The sequence below is a fragment of the Psammomys obesus genome, unplaced genomic scaffold (genome assembly GCF_907164565.1).
Source record: "Psammomys obesus unplaced genomic scaffold, mPsaObe1.curated_primary_1811, whole genome shotgun sequence".
NCBI classification, from domain to species: domain Eukaryota; kingdom Metazoa; phylum Chordata; class Mammalia; order Rodentia; family Muridae; genus Psammomys; species Psammomys obesus.
Window position 1 is genome coordinate 92,079 of NW_026596018.1, and position 16,016 is coordinate 108,094.

The following is a 16,016-nucleotide window of genomic DNA, read 5'->3' on the forward strand; positions in this document are numbered from 1 at the left end:
TCGATACTATCTCAGACTAAAGGGCTGAAAAAAACTTTTCCAAGCAAACGGAGCCAAGAAGCAAGTTGGAGTTGTCATGCTAATATCTAATAAAATAGACTTTCAACTAAAATTAATCAAAAGAGATCGAGAAGGACAGTTCATCCTCACCAAATAAAAAAATCCCCAGCCAGACATCAAAATCCTGAACATCTATGCCCCAAATATAAGGGCACCAACATTCAGAAAAGAAATATTCTCCTCTCTCTTTTTAAAAATTCTTCATTAATTACACTTTATTCACTTTGTATCCCCCCAGTAGTTCCCTCTTTCCTCTTTTACCAATCCTTCCCTTCCTCCTCCCTGTGCATGCATGCCCCTCCCCCAGTCGACTGATATGGGAGGTCTTCTTTTCCTTCCTTCTGATCCTAGTCAATTAGGTCTCATCAGGAGTGGCTGCATTGTCTCCTTCTGTGGCCTGGTAAGGCTGCTTCCCCCTCAGGGGGAGGTAATTAAAGAGCAGGCAAATCAGTTCATGTCAGAAGCAGTCCCTATTCCTATTACTATGGAACCCATTTGGACACTGAACTGACATGGGCTACATGTGTGCAGGGGTCCTAGTTTATCTCCATGCATGGTCCTTGGTTGGAGTATCAGTCTCAGAAAAGACCCCTGTGCTCAGATTTTTTGGTTCTGTTGCTCTCCTTATGGAGTTCCTGTCCTCTCCAGATCTTACTTTTCCCCACTTCTTTCATAAGATTCCCTGCACTCAGCCCAAAGGTTGCCCATAAGCCTCAGCATCTGCTTTGATAGTCTGCAGGGCAGAGCCTTTCAGAGGTCCTTTGTGTCAGGCTCCTGACTTGTTCCCTATTTTGTCCTTCCTCTTTGCCTTTCTAGATAGGGACTGAGCATTTTAGCAAGAGTCCTCCCTCTTGATTAGTTTCTTTAAGTGTACAGATTTTAGTAGGTTTATCCTATATTATACGTCTATATGAATGAGTATATACTATGTGTGTCTTTCTGCTTCTGGGACAGCTCAGTCTGGATGATCTTTTCCAGATCCCACCAATTACCTGCAAATTTCATGATTTCCTTGTTTTTAATTGCTGAGTAGTATTCCATTGTGAAAATATACCACAATTTCTGTATCCATTCCTCCATTGAGAGACATATCTGTTGTTTCCAGGTTCTGACTATTACGAATAAAGCTGCTATGAACATGGTTGAGCAAATGTCCTTTTTGTGTACTTGAGCATCTTTTGGATATATGCGTAGGAGTAGTATAGCTGGATCTTGAGGAAGCAGTATACCTAGTTTTCTGAGAATGTGCCAGATTTATTTCCAAAGTGTTTGTACAAGTTTACATTCCCACCAGCAATGGAGGAGGGTTCCCGTTTCTCCACAACCTCTCCAGCATGTGTTGTCACTTGAGTTTTGTATCTTAGCCATTCTAATGAGTGCAGGGTGAAATCTCAGGGTGGTTTTGATTCGCATCTCCCTGATGGCTAAGGACCCTGAACATTTCTTTAAGTGTTTCTCTGCCATTCTATATTCCTCTACAGAGAATTCTTTGTTTAGCTCTGTACTCCATTTTTTCATTGGATTGCTTGATTTGTTGAATAAGTAGTTTGTAAACAATTAATTTTTTTTCTTTTCATATTAACCATCCTTATTCTTTAAATAGATAGTCTTTAAATTTCAATAATGATCTTATTTTTCTTTATTGAACTTCTGATTTACTTATGAATAAATGTTACCTGTATATAAAACTTGTTTGTGTCTGAGTTATTTATTAAAAATGAAAGTACTCACAGAAATCACAAGGAATTATGCTACATAAATGTATCCTCGAGCTAAGCAGGAATATATTAAATTTTTGGCAGACCCTGAATAAGTTAACTATGAAATTGGTGCATATTCATCTGTCTAAATCCAACTGTCTTTATGTGTTCTGCATATGTAGAGAGAGCACTCATGGGTTGCAGCAGAGCCTCAAAGAGCACCTGTCTACTTACCCTGCTTGTCATCCTGTACTTGATGAAAAATTAACTGTACTGGCCTATACTCATTACACATAATGCTGAACTTTATCAGAGCAATCTTCTTTCCAGATTATGCTCTATAACCATAGTTATACCCAATACTAACTAATGATGTTTTCTGTTAAATTGACATAAACCCGAAACATCTGAAAAGGAGAAACCTTAACTGAGAAATTGCCTTAGTACTACCGGGCATTGGGCAAGCCTGTAGGGAATTTTGTTAATTAGCAATTGATTCGGGAAAATCTAGTCCATTGTAGGCGATGCCAGCCACTGGTGGTGAACCTGGGTTCCGCAACAGAGCAACCTGAGCAAGTCATGAGGAGGAATCCAGTAAGCAGCACTCCTCTATGACCTCTGCTCAGCTGCTGCCTCTGGGTTCCTTCTCTGTTTGAATCCCAGCCCTGACTTCCCTCGGTGATGGACTGTTACCTGGAAGTGTAGGAAGAATAAATTTTCCCATTCTTTAAATTGCTTTTTGTCATGTTGCTTTATCATAGCAATAGTGACTGTAAATAAGACAAACACTTTACTCTCCTCTTTCTGTCTGTTCTATGTTTCATTTACCACAAGTTTCCTTCCCTCATCATGTTCCCCTTCTATAATCATATTACAATTGTGTTCATGTTTTTATAATCATGTTTAAAATATAGTATTTAAAAATGAGAGACTACATGTAATAAATATTTGGTAAGACATATGTCCACCACTGCCTCTTGTTCATAGAGCACAAACTACTCTAAATTCCCTGTATCTGCTCTCAAATTAGAGACCCAGCAACAAGAGAAACAAATGCTCTTAACCACTGATCTGGCACTCTACCCCCAAACCTTTCTGTTTTAATGTTTATCCTTCTCTATCTTCTCCATTTCTTCTCTCCACATTTCCCATTCCTCTCCTATCCAAAATTCCTTCTACTTCTCCCATTATTTTCCTTCTTTCCTTTCTCTTACCTTCTCTTCTCTGTTCCCCTGTTTCTCTCTGCTTTTTTTGTTCAGGATATTTATTGTTTCCTCAGGATTGTAATTAATCAAGGGTTTTTCTAGTATCATTCTGTAAAATTCATTTGCTATAAAGAGTTTTGATTTTTTTTTTTTTAATGAAAGTCTCTCATGAGTACATCTTGATATTTTTGGTTTGAGAGCTCTAAGTTTGTCCTTGAGCTTCTATGTTGACTTTTTGCCCCAGTGGTTGCTTCCTTGCTTTGATAATATTTTTGGCTGTATATTTATCCTGCATTCTCTCACAGCACAGTGCCCAGGCTATTTACTTTCTCATTTGATGACTACTTTGCATAGGTCTCTATGAGCCAGCCCAGCTGCCATATTTTATAAACCAGGCCTTTGCGGTGAAAATTGAAATTCATCAGGCAAACAGGGGCATCAAGATGGAGTCACAGTCCCAGGTCTTCATATTCCTGTTGTTCTGGATGTCTGGTGAGACATTAAAGACTATTGAAATATGATCAAGAATTCATTTTTAGAGAAACAGCTATTTACTATAGGTATCCATTCCATTAGAAAAGGCATTTTGATCCATATCAGGAACTCTTTATGTGCACATGTGTATACTCATTGTCTATTTCTGGTTGCAGGTGCTGAGGGGAACATTGTGATGACCCAGTCTCCCAAAGTCATATCTACATCTGTCGGAGACATGATCACTCTAGGCTGCAAGTTCAGTCAGAATGTGTATAATAATGTAGCTTGGTACCAACAGAAATCAGGGCAGCCTCCTAAACTGCTAATCTACTCTGCATCCACTCAGCACACTGGGGTCCCTGATCGCTTCACAGGGAGCATATCTGGGACAGATTTCACTCTCAGCATCAGCAGTGTGCAGGCTGAAGACCTGGCAGTTTATTACTGTCAGCAGCATAACAGCTATCCTCCCACAGTGCTTCAGCCTCCAACACAAACCTCCTTGAGAGTCTCACCAGCTGCCTGCATCACACACAGCCCTGGACCTGCACACTTCCCTTTCTGCCTGAGATCTGCTATGCATGACTAATTGTTGCAACCTTCAGTAGAAAGTTAATAAAGTGATGGCCTCCACTTTTCCATAGTGTTTGCAACACAGGTGCTTATTGATAAAAAGTGAGAAGCTAACTGAAGGGATTTAAAAGTTGTAGTGTTGCACTGAGAGGATACAGTACAATCAAATAAACATGAGTGCAGTTTACAGTGTCATGTTGGCTTTAGATATCTCCATGTTAAGCCTTTAGGCTATAATGAATTTGTATAAATTTTTATAGAATTTCAAATCATTTACAAAGAATACAGAATCATGAGATTATTAGTTTAAATTAAGATTCCACAAGCAATTGGTTTTGACCTGGGCAGTGGTCATCTTGCATTCAATTCCTTCAGAGTTGTGCAAAGATTTATTATAAAAGCTGCAAGGATTTAATCCCTTTTTATACTGTCAGCATTCTCCCTGTATAATGCTTACAGTATTTGTGCTAATTAATCTTTGAAACTATTAGGACACATTTGCTGGTTTATGGGATTTTGGTGTCTTTTATAGATTCAAATACATGTACATATATAAGGAATTAAAAAAAAAACAGGGAACATGTTGAGAGATAAATATACCCAATGCTCTCTCCGAGGCCCTCAAGAAAGCACAAAGAGAATACTTGTTCTGTGTTGTTCTCCAAGGTATTCCTGGCAAGGTCCATTCTGAACATGGGGCCTGAGCCTTGAAGGAGTTAAGGTTTCAGTCCTTGGGATCTGGGCTTTGTTCTCTGAAGGGCACTTGTGACTTAGGCATCCTATGTTTTCTTTGCCAATATTGTCTGATTTAGCTCTCTTCTCACGTGGATCCAACACCTCCATTCAATAGTATAGAAGATGCTATACTTTTTAATAAACTTCCTTGACATAGGCATCAATTAATGAAAGCCTTCCTGGTCCCAACTTTTCCTTTTGTCTTCTTAATTCTTCCTTCTGTGCTTCTTCCACTTGACGTGTCACCATTTCTGACTCTTATAACTGCAGGTTCATGTCATTGTGGAAGGTTTTTCTTCCTCTGTCCTTTGCTATTGATAGGTTTGTTGAGTATAATAGCCTTGGTTTGAACCTTTGGTCTCTCAGAGTTTGTAGATTATCCTTGCAGGACCTTTGTTTTTGGGACTTCACTGAGAAATCAGGTGATATTTTAATGGACCTGCACTTTATGTGACATTGTCTATTCCCCTTGAATCTTTTATTAATCCTCCTGTCCATATGTTTTATGTTTTAATTGCTTTGTATTGTGGGAAAATTCTTTTCTGTTTCAGTCTATTTGATATTCTGTATGGGTCTTGTATTTTGCTTGACAGGTATCTCATTGTTTAGAGTAGAGGAATATTCTATGATTTTGCTGAAAGTATTTTTTTGTGCTTTTGACCTGATTGCTTTCTTTTCTCTATCCCCACTATTGATAAGGTTGGTCTTTTGATCAGATTTCCTCCATGTTTTGTGCTGAGATATTGTTTTAGACGTAGTGGTTTCTTTGAGAAAGTTACTTTATCTACCTTGTCTTCAAGACCTGAAATTCTCTGTTGATTGTTTTGTATTCTGATGTTGAGTCTTAACTCAATTTTTAAACTTAAATTTATTTTTTATAATTATTCACTTTTCATTCCAGGTGCAAACCCTTCTCTTGTCTCCTCTTGGTCCCACCCTCCTTCGCTCTTCCTCTATTCTCCTCTTCTATTTCTCAGAATGGGGGAGACCTCCCCTATTATCTGACCCTAGCCTATGGAGCCCCATTAATACTGCTTCCATTATTTTCTTTGTGGTCCTGGAATGCCCTCTACCAAAGAGGAGGCTACAGGGTCCATGTCAGAGAGAGCCTCTGCTCCTTTTACTAGGGACCCCATATAGAGACAGAGGTGCCTATAGGCTACTTCTGAGCAGGTGGTCTATGTCCTCTTCATCCATGTTCCTTGGTTGCTGCATCAGTCTCTGTGGGCTCCCTTAGACTCAGATTCTTTTTTGTGTTGTTGCTCTTCTTATGGAGCTCCTGTCCATTCTGGTTCCTTTATTTCTCCCACTCTTTCACTATGACTTCCTTTCCTGTGACCAAAGTGGCCATAAGTCCCATCCCATCCTATTTCCTCTCTTTAACCATTTCCAGTGTCTATTATATTTGCCATCCTGGATGAGAATTCAGCATCCTCTCTAGGGTCCTCTTCATCATTTATCTTCTTTAGTTGTGTTTATTGTATTATAATTATCTAGTATTTTGCTTTTCTTTATTTCTTTTTCTTTGTTCTTGCACTGTTTTTCTATGTATGTATGTATTTCAATTTATTCATTATATATCCCAATTGAAGCCTCCTCCCTCACGTCCTCCCAGTCCCACCCTCCCTCTCTCTTCCCCCATATTCCCTTCTTCTGGTCTACTGAAAGGGAGAGTTCTCCTTTTATTGCCATCTCCACATACTTATGAAGTATCTTCAGGATTGCCTGGATCCACTTTCTTGGTGGCCTAGTTAGGTTGCATCACCAGGAGCAAGTGATCAAAGAGCAGGCAATGGAGTTCATGTCAGAGGCAACCTCTGCTCCCCTTACTTTGGAACTCACAAGGAGACTGTGCTACCAATCAGCTACATCAGAGCAGGAGGTCTTGGTTTATGTCTCCATGCATAGTTCTTGTTTAGTTCATTAGTCTCTGCAGGACACCTGGGCTCAGGATTTTTTAGCTTTGTTGCTGTCCTTGAGGGGCTCCTGTCCCCTCTATGTGCTTCTTTCTCCCACTTCTTCCATTAGACTCTGCCCAAAATTTGGCTGTGATTCTAAGAATCTGCTTAAATTCTCTGTTGTGTGGAGCCTTTCAGAGGACCTCCATCCTATTCCTTCTCTTCCACCACTTCTGGTGTTTATCCTTTTTGCCATTCTGAGTGAGATTTAAGTATCTTCCCTAGGGTCCTCCTTGTTGTTTACCTTCTTGAGTCTGTAGATTTTAGTATGGCTATTCTATATTATCTGGGTAGTATCCACTTATAAGTGAGTGTATACCATTCACTTCTTTCTGTTTCTGTGTTACCTCACTCAGGGTGATCTTCTCTATTTCCATCCATTTGTCTGCAAATTTCATGATTTCCTTGTCTTTAATAGCCGAGTAGTATTCCATTGTGTAAATGTGCCACAATTTCTGTTTCCATTCCTCCATTGAGGGACATCTGGCTTGTTTTCAAATTCTGGTTATTATAAGTCAAGCTGCTATGAATATAGTTTAGTAAATGTCCTTGTTGTATGGTGGGGCATCTTTTGGATATATGCCCAGGAGTGCTATAGCCAGATCTTGAGGTAGTGCTATTCCCAAATTTCTGAGAAAGTGCCAGATTGATTTCCAAAGTGGTTGTACAAGTTTGCACTCCTCTCAGCTTTCCTTTCTCGAGGTCCTCTCCAGCATGTGTTGTCATTTTTTTTTTTTTTGATGTTAGCCATTCTGATCTGTGTAAGATGGAATCTCAGAGATGTTTTGATTTGAATATACCTGATGACATGGGATGTTTCGCGTTTCTGTAAGCATTTCTCTGTCATTTGACATTCCACTGTTGAGAATTCTCAACTTAGCTCTGTACCCCATTTTAATTTTGGATTATTTGTTTTGTTGGTGTCTAATTTCTTAAGTTCTTTATATAGTCTTGATATTAGTCCTTTGTCATATACAGGATTGGTAATGCTCTTTCCCAAGTGTGTAAGCTTCTGTTTTATTCTGTAGACTGTGTCCTTTGCTTCACAAAATCTTTTCAGGTTCAGGAGATCCTATTGTTAATTTTTTATCTTAGAGCCTGAGTTGTTGGTGTTCTCTTCAGGAAGTTGTTTCCAGTGCCAGTGAGTTTGAGGCTCTTCCCCACTTTTTCTTCCTCCACATTTAGTGTGTCTAGTTTTATTTTGAAGTCTTTGATCCACTTGCCCTTTAATTTTGTGCAGGGTGACAGGTCTTTCTGCATTGTTCTATATATACACATTCAGGTAGACAAGCACCATTTTTTTTTTTGAAGATGCTATCCTTTTTTCCATTGTATGGTTTTGGCCTCTTTGTCAAAAATCAGGTATCCATAGGTTTTTTTTTTTTTTTCTGGTTGTTTGGTTTGATTACGTTGACCCACCAGTCTGTTTCTTTGCCAATATGATGCAGTTTTTATTTCTTTTGCTCTATAATACAGCTTGAGATCAGAGATGGAAATACCTCCAGAAGAACTTTTATTGTAGAGGATTGTTTAGCTACTCTGCTTTTTTTTTCCATTTACTGTTCAGGATTTTTCTCTCAAAGTCTGTAAAGAATTGTGTTTATAAATTGTGTTGGAATTGCATTGAATCTGTAGTTTGATTTTGTTAAGATGGCCATTTTTACTATGTTAATCCTACCAAGCCATGAGCATGGGGGATCTTTCCATCTCCTATTATCTTTTTCAATTTCTTTTCAGAGACTTGAAATGTTTGTTTTTGTTTTTTTTTTTCCATACAAATCTTTGACTTGCTTGGTTATAGTTACACCAAGATACTTTATGTTCTTTGTGGCTATTCTGAAGAGTATTGTTTCTCTAGTTTTTTCTCAGCCCATTTTTTTTCTTGTCTACAAGAAGGCTACTGATTCTTTTCAGTCAACTTTGTGTCCATCCACTTTTCCGAAGGTGTTTTTCATCTGTAGTGACTCTTTGGGTCACTAATACATACTATGATATCATTTGCAAATAATGGTACTTTGTTTCTTCATTTCTGATTTGAGTCACCTTGATCTCCTTTAATTGTCTTGTTGCTCTAGCTAGGAATTCAAGTACTGGGTTGAAAAGATAAGATGGTAGTTGACAGCATTGCCTTAATTCTGATTTATGTGGGATTGATTTAATTTTCTCTCTATTTAATTTAATGTTGGCTATAGGCTTGCTGTATATTGCCTTTATTATGTTTCTATGTGGCTTACATACCTAATCTCTCCAAGACCATAAACATGAACGCGTGTTGGATTTTATCAAATAGTTTTTCACAATCTAAGGAGATGATAATGTGACTTTTTCCTTTCCATTTGTATATATATTAGATTACTTTGATGAATTTCCGTATATTAAACTACTCCTGCATACCTGGGATGAAGCTTACTTGGTCAAAGTAGATTATATCTTGCATTCTCTTTGTGAGCATTTTATTGAGTATTTTTGCTTCAAATATTGGTAAGAGAAATTGTTCTGAAATTCTCATTCTTTATTGGGTCTTAGTGTGCTTTATGTAACAAGGTGACTGCGGCTTCATAGGAAGAGTTTGGTAATGTTCCTTCTTTTTCTATTTTTTAGAATAGTTGTAGAGTGTTAGCACTTCTTTGAAGGACTGTTAGAATTCTGTGCTGAAAGCGCTTATCCTGGGATTTCTTTGGATGAGAGACTTTTGATGACTGCTTGTATTTCCTTAGGGGATATAGGACTATTTAATTTATCTACCTCATCTTGACTCAACTTTTGTAAGTGGAATCTATCAAGAAAATTATCCATTTCATTTAAATTTTCAAATTTTGGGGTATATAGGCTTTTGAAGTTAGATCTATTGATTATTTTGGATATTCTCATTGTCATTACGTTCCCCTTTCATTTTTTTCTTTTGTTAATTAGAATAGTATCTCCCTTTCTTTTAGTTAGGTTGACTAAGGGTTTGTTTATTTTTTTTTGTTTTTCTCAAGAACCAGTTCTTGGTTTAGTTGATTCTTTGAAGTGTTTTCTTTGTTTCTAGTTCATTGATTTCAACCCTGAGTTTGATTATTTCCAGCCCTCTACTCTTCTTGGGTGTGACTGATTTTTTTTTCCCATTTTTAGGACTTTCAGGTTAGCTGTTAAGTTGATTGTATGAGATGTTTCAAATATTTTTAATTTTGTTTTTATTAATTACAGTTTATTCACTTTGTATCCTAGCTGTAGCCGCCTCCCCAACCCCCCTCAATCTCGCCCTCCATCCTTCTTCTTCTCTTATGCCCCTCCCCCAGTCCAATGATAGAGGAGGTCCTCCTCCCCTTCCATCTGACCCTAGTCTATCAGGTCTCATCAGGACTGGCTTCTTTGTCTTTCTCTGTGTAGTGGTAAGCCAGTTCCCTCCTCAGGTGGAGGTAATCAAAGAGCCAGCCCATGAGTTCATGTCAGTAATGGTCCCTGTTCTTATTGCTGGGGAATCCTCTTAGACCATGGGCTGCGATGGACTACATCTGCACAGGGGTTCTAAGTTATCTCCATGCACAGTCCTTGTTTGGAAATTTTTAAAATGAAGGCACTTAGTGCTACGTTCTTTCCTCTTAGCACTGCTTTCATTGTGTCCCATAAGTTTGGGTAAGTTGTGACTTTATTTTCACTGAATTCTAGGAAGTCTTTAATTGCTTTCTTTATTTCTTCCCTGACCCAGCTGTCTTTGAGTAGAGAGCTGTTCACTTTCCATGAGTGTGTATGCTTTTTGCTATTGCTATTGTTGTTGAGGTTCAGCTTTAGTCCATGGTGGTCAGATAGGATACAAGGGTTCATTTCTATCTTTTTGAACCTGTTGTGGCTTGCTTTGTGACAAACCATATGATCTGTTTTGGAAAAGGTTCTGTGAGTTGCTGAGAAGAAGGTAAATTCCTTTGCTTTTTGGGTGAAAAGTTGTGTACATGTCTGTTTGGTTCATTCTTTACATCTGTTAGTGTCATTGTTTCTTCATTTAGTTTCTCATTTGTTGACATCTCATTTGATATGAGAGTGGTGTTGACTTCTTCCCCTATTAAAGTGTAGGGATCTATGTGTGGTTTAAGTTTTATTAATATTTGTTTTACAAATGTGCGTGCCTTTGTATTTGGGACCTAGATGTTCAGAATTGAGATGTTTTCCTGGTTGAATTTTCCTTTGAGAAGTATGAGGAGACCTTCCATATTCTTTTGATTAATTTTGGTTGAAAGTCTACTATATTAGATATTAGAATGGCTACTGCTGCTTGTTCTATGATTCTGTTTGAATGAAAAACCATCTTCAAGCCCCTGTTGCCCTCACTAGGAAACCTGCTTGGAAACTGAGCAGCTTCTTGGCTTCATCTGAGCAGGGAGTCTAGTTTCTCTCCATGCATGATCTTAGTTGGAGTATTGTTCTCTGCAGGCCGTGCTTGGCCCAGAGTTTTTAGCTCTGTTGGTCTCCTTGTAGATCTCCTGTAATTATTATGTGGTAGGAGCATTTTCTTTTCTGGTCTAATCTATTAGGTGTTCTGGAGGCTTCTTGTATGCTTATAGGCCTCTTCTTAAATTCGGGAAATATTAATTTGTTGAAAATATTTTCTGGGTATTTGAAGAACCTTTTTTCCCCTCTATTCCCATTATTCTTAGGTTTTGTCTTTTTATGTTGTCCTTGATTTCTTGGATGGTTTGTGTCAGGAATATTTTAGATTTAATATTTTCTTTGGTGGCTACATCTATTTCTTCCATTGTATTTTCAACCTCTGAGATTCTTTCTTCCATCTTTTGTAATAAGATGGATATACTTACCCCTGTAGTTCCTGTTCTCTTCCCTAAGTTTTCTCTGTCCATTATTTCCTCAGTTTTTTTTAATATGTCCATATCCATCTTTAGATCTTGAAGCATTTTGTTGTTTTCCTTCTTATGTTTGTATTTTCCTGCTTGTCCTTCAATTCCTTCACCTGTGTGTTTGAACTTTCCTCTATTTCTTTCATTTATTTCAGTGCTTTAATTATTTCTTCTGCAAAGGCCACAGTCTGGCTGTATCTTCCTTTATTTCTTTCTTTACAGATGGCCACTATCTGTTTGATTTTATCTTCCTGTGTTTCTTTCCAAATTTTGTTTTCTTCTTTATCATCTTCAGAAGCCTAGATTTTATGTCATTTCTTTGATTTCACTTATGTTAGTACATCCAGGGCTGCTTGCTCTTGGATAATGTTTCTGGAGATGCCATATTACTTTGGCTTTTTTTGATTGTTATTTCTGGTGCCTGTTGGAGGCCTGAGCAGTTGTGGGTGTGTAGTTGGGGGATGTTCATTTGGCAGGAAGATTGTTCCTGAAGGATTCCTCCTCAGCTTTTTGGGTATTGTCACCGAATGGCAGATGGTTTTCAGGGAATTGCCACAGCTCTCCTTAGGTGTATTGTCTTGCGGGCTCACTGGCTCTTTGGGAGCCCTGGGCCTCTCTTCTTACCAGGAAAGGTCTGAAGAAAGCTGCCCTGTCACTGGCTTTTTTTTTGCTTGAATTTAGTGAGCTGCTGCTGCTTTTATACTGTTTTTGTTGGGCACATCCCTTTTGAAGAACCAGGAAACCCTGAGATTTGGTCATTTTCATTAGGGAGACAGGTTGAACTTTGGAGCAGCATCTGGGACCGATCCCGTGGATCCTATGCATCAGCAAGTCAGAAGTTGTACCTCTATGCCCCAGTACCCAAGGTGAGAATAGCACACAGGTATGCAACTGGATGCTAGAGCCCCCGACTCTGTAGGAACCCAGGAAATTTTCTGTGAATTAACTGAGTGCCCTGGGTTCAGACCTGATGTCCCTCACTGTGGGGTTTCCTCACAAGTTGTAGATTCAGTCTCTGGTGTTTTGGGGTCCACAATGCAGTCTGGTGTGGAGAGTAGAGTTTGTAGGCACAAGAGCAAGTGCAGGTGCAGGTGTGTTGCTCTGCATTGGTAACTGAATGCTGCAGGAACCTGAGAACTTTTATTCGGGGTTGGCTGGTTGACTTGAGGTTGGATCTGATTGCTTCCTCCACTGTGGGATTTCCTCTCAACTTGGAAAACAGTCTCTGTTTTTTTGGGGCCCACAGTTCAGTCTGGAATGGGGAGTAGAGAGCACATGCGTGAGGCTCTGGGCTGGTGACTGAGTGCCTGCTGAAACCCAGTAGCTTTTCCCTTTTTCAGAGGTTGAGCGGGTGACCTAAGTTTGGTTAGGCCGGATTGCTTCTTTCACAGTTGGTTTCCTTCTTTACTGTGAAACCCAGTTTCAATTGTTGTGTGGCCCACTGCTCAGTCTGTACATGGAGGTGTGTTGCTCTGGGCTGGTGACCAAGAACCTGTAGGAAACTCAGAAATTCTTGCAGGATTTAACTGGGTGAACAGAGATCAGAGCCGATTGCTTCCCACATTTTGTTTTCCTCTCACATGGGGAACACAATGGCTGGTGTTTTGTGGCTCAGTTTTATCTGGTGGTCATTGTGCAATCAGTGCTTTTCTCCTGATCAGGCACACTGCATTCTTGGCATTGCCATCTTTTATCCCCCCTCATCTTTTTTTATATTACCTTAGTATTTTTGTATGACAGACAGTTCTAACTACTCTGTCATTAATGTAAAGAATAGGAAATTAAGTTGTTAATGTCATATAAGTAAAAATATATGTACATGTTAATGGAACTCTATGCAATGGGAAACAGAAATGTGCATACATATATACATTTGAGATGGTGTCTAGCTGTGTTTCTGTGTAGAATAAACTATTTATCATAGATTGTTGGCATATGCCAGTTTCCCTTCTGTCACCATTCCCAAATCTCTGATTATAGGCACCTGTCACCACAATGGGCAGAGGCGTGACTCTTAAAACCACAATATGTGGCAAATTAAGGTCCATAATGGTAGAGGGGTAATATCTTATGTTGGTATAATGTTCTTGTGGAACGTATACAGTTTATCTTTATTCATTCAAGTGCTGATTTCTCTACCCTACTATTCGATTTCAATATAAATATTGCATTGTGATGTTTATTCTAGACATCACCTGTCTCAAGCTTGTGTAAATATGCCACCATTTGTTCTCTGTATTGTCAATGAAACAACCAGCCAATGCTGAGCAATGGAAAGAATAGGGTGTGACATCCTGGTCTGGAGGGGAGGAGAAAGAAGCAAGTGGTAGGACTCAGAGAGGAGCCATCAGTAGGAGAGGACTTGGAACCATGAGGAGAGATGAACCAGACCTAAGATATGACTAAAAGCAAGTATAATGTGGGAAATCTGAATGGGAGGAAACTGAAGGTTTGGAGGTTTGGGATGGATTAGCTATTGCAAAGCATTGTGCTCTAGGTTAATTAAATAAATCCTAGTCTCTGTGTGATGAATTCATTATTCAGCTGGTTTAGAAATAACCACCGTTTAACTAAAAGTTAAATCAGTGATAAATAAAATAATCAACAAAAATCTAAGGAAGATAGATAGGAATGCCAGCCAATATATTTTTTAGCACATGTCTCACCAGCAGTAGCCATCCTGCAAAGAGATTGGAGGTGATTGTTACTTATGGCCTTATTTGTATACTGCAAGTTTTGGAATTGTAGATACACTATTGATTGTGTGCATAAATTAAAACACTCTAACATAACTTGGAGCTAACATTATTTCCACTGGTTACCTCTAGGAGGAGCTATGAACTGTAGGCTTCTTCTAGGGGAGACTAGAGAGGAGTAGTTTGTGGAGGAAACTGGTTGAAATAGAGATCCTCCCTGGCCATGTCTGCAGCATAAAGTGTTACCATCAACTGCAAAATCAGTGTATCTACACAGCTCTCACAACCAGCTATTTAACCTGGTTCTACCAAAATCAGAGAAAGGCTTCTCATTTGTACACCTGGGTAACTCCCAGGCATCTTGACTGCTCCTGGATCTAGGACAGAGTTCAGTTTCAGCACCATCAGCATTCAGACTGAAGAGGTGACAGATTATTGCTGTGAAGGCTGTTGAGTTTCCTCTTCAGTGCATTAGTCTATGATACAGACACCTTTAGAGTTCAGCCTGATAGCCAGTGTCTGAATCAGAAAATTTTTTATCTCTACACAGCCTGGTAAGTACTCTCTGTCCAAGAATCAGTGTGCCTTGCCTTACTTAAACAGACTTGATAGTCTAGGAGAGCATTAAAAGGTGAATGTGTCCTTTAATCTTTTATGGAAGATACTGCTTTGGGTCAAGATTAAATAATTATTTTCCACTAAATTTGCCCACATTGATAGCATAATTTTAAAGGTGATTTGACACAAAATATTCTCATCTTTATGTCTGTGTTCATATGTAGAGTAATTAGTTTAGAAATAATTAAAATTTTTCTTTTCATATTAATCATCCATATTTTTAAATGGGTAACCTTCAAATTCTAGTAATGTCCTTATTTTTCTTTATTGAACTTTTGATATTACCTTTGTATAAAATTAGTTTCTGTCCTAGTTATTCAGTAAAAATGGAAGTACTTATAGAAATCATGATGAATTATGTTACATGAATGTACGATTGACCTAGACACGAATACATAAGAAATTTTGGAGGTTGTTACTAAGGAAACATTGAAAGTGATGCACATTTACCTCTTCAAATCCGACACTCTCCATGTATTCTGCATTTGGACAGAAAACACAAGGGTGGCAGCAGAAACTTTAAAAGTAACTGCCTACTCACCCTGCTTCTTATCCTGTTGTTGATGAAAAATTAACTGTAATGGAATATACACATTATTCATAATGTTGGATTTTATCAAAGCAATCTACTTTCAAGCTTATGTTATACAATCATACCCAATCCTGATGAGATTTTATGACAAATTTAAACAAAATGTAATCATTTGAAAGGGACCAACTTCAATAGAGAAAAAGCCTTAGTACTACTGGACATTGGTAAGTCTGTAGGGAGTTTTCTCAGTTAATATTTGATGGGGAGGATGCAGTCCATTATAGGTGATGCCAGCCAATGATGGTGACCCTGGGTTTCCCAACAAAGCAAACTGAGCATGCTATGAGGAGGAATCCATTAAGCAGCATTCCTCCATAGCCTGTGCTCAGCTTCTGCCTCTGGGTTCTTCCTCTGTGTGAATCCCAGCCCTCAGTGATGGACAGTTATGTGGAAGTTTAAGGAGAATAAAATTTCCCATCTTTTCATGTAGGTTTTGGTCATGATATTTTATCATAGCCATAATAATCCTTAATAAGACACACCCTTTACCCTCCTCTTTCTCTCTTTTCCATGGTTCAATTTTTCTTTCTTTCTTTCTTTCTTTCTTTCTTTCTTTCTTTCTTTCTTTCT

General features: G+C 38.6%; 1 gene segment (V, D, J or C); it reads left to right on the top strand.

The window, feature by feature from the left end:
* Positions 1-3,387: 3,387 nt before the first annotated feature.
* On the top strand, positions 3,388-5,359 carry LOC129686668 (immunoglobulin kappa chain variable 6-17-like). The segment is given in 3 exon segments: positions 3,388-3,457; positions 3,616-3,925; positions 5,344-5,359. Coding segments are annotated over 3 exon segments (375 nt in total).
* Positions 5,360-16,016: the final 10,657 nt, after the last annotated feature.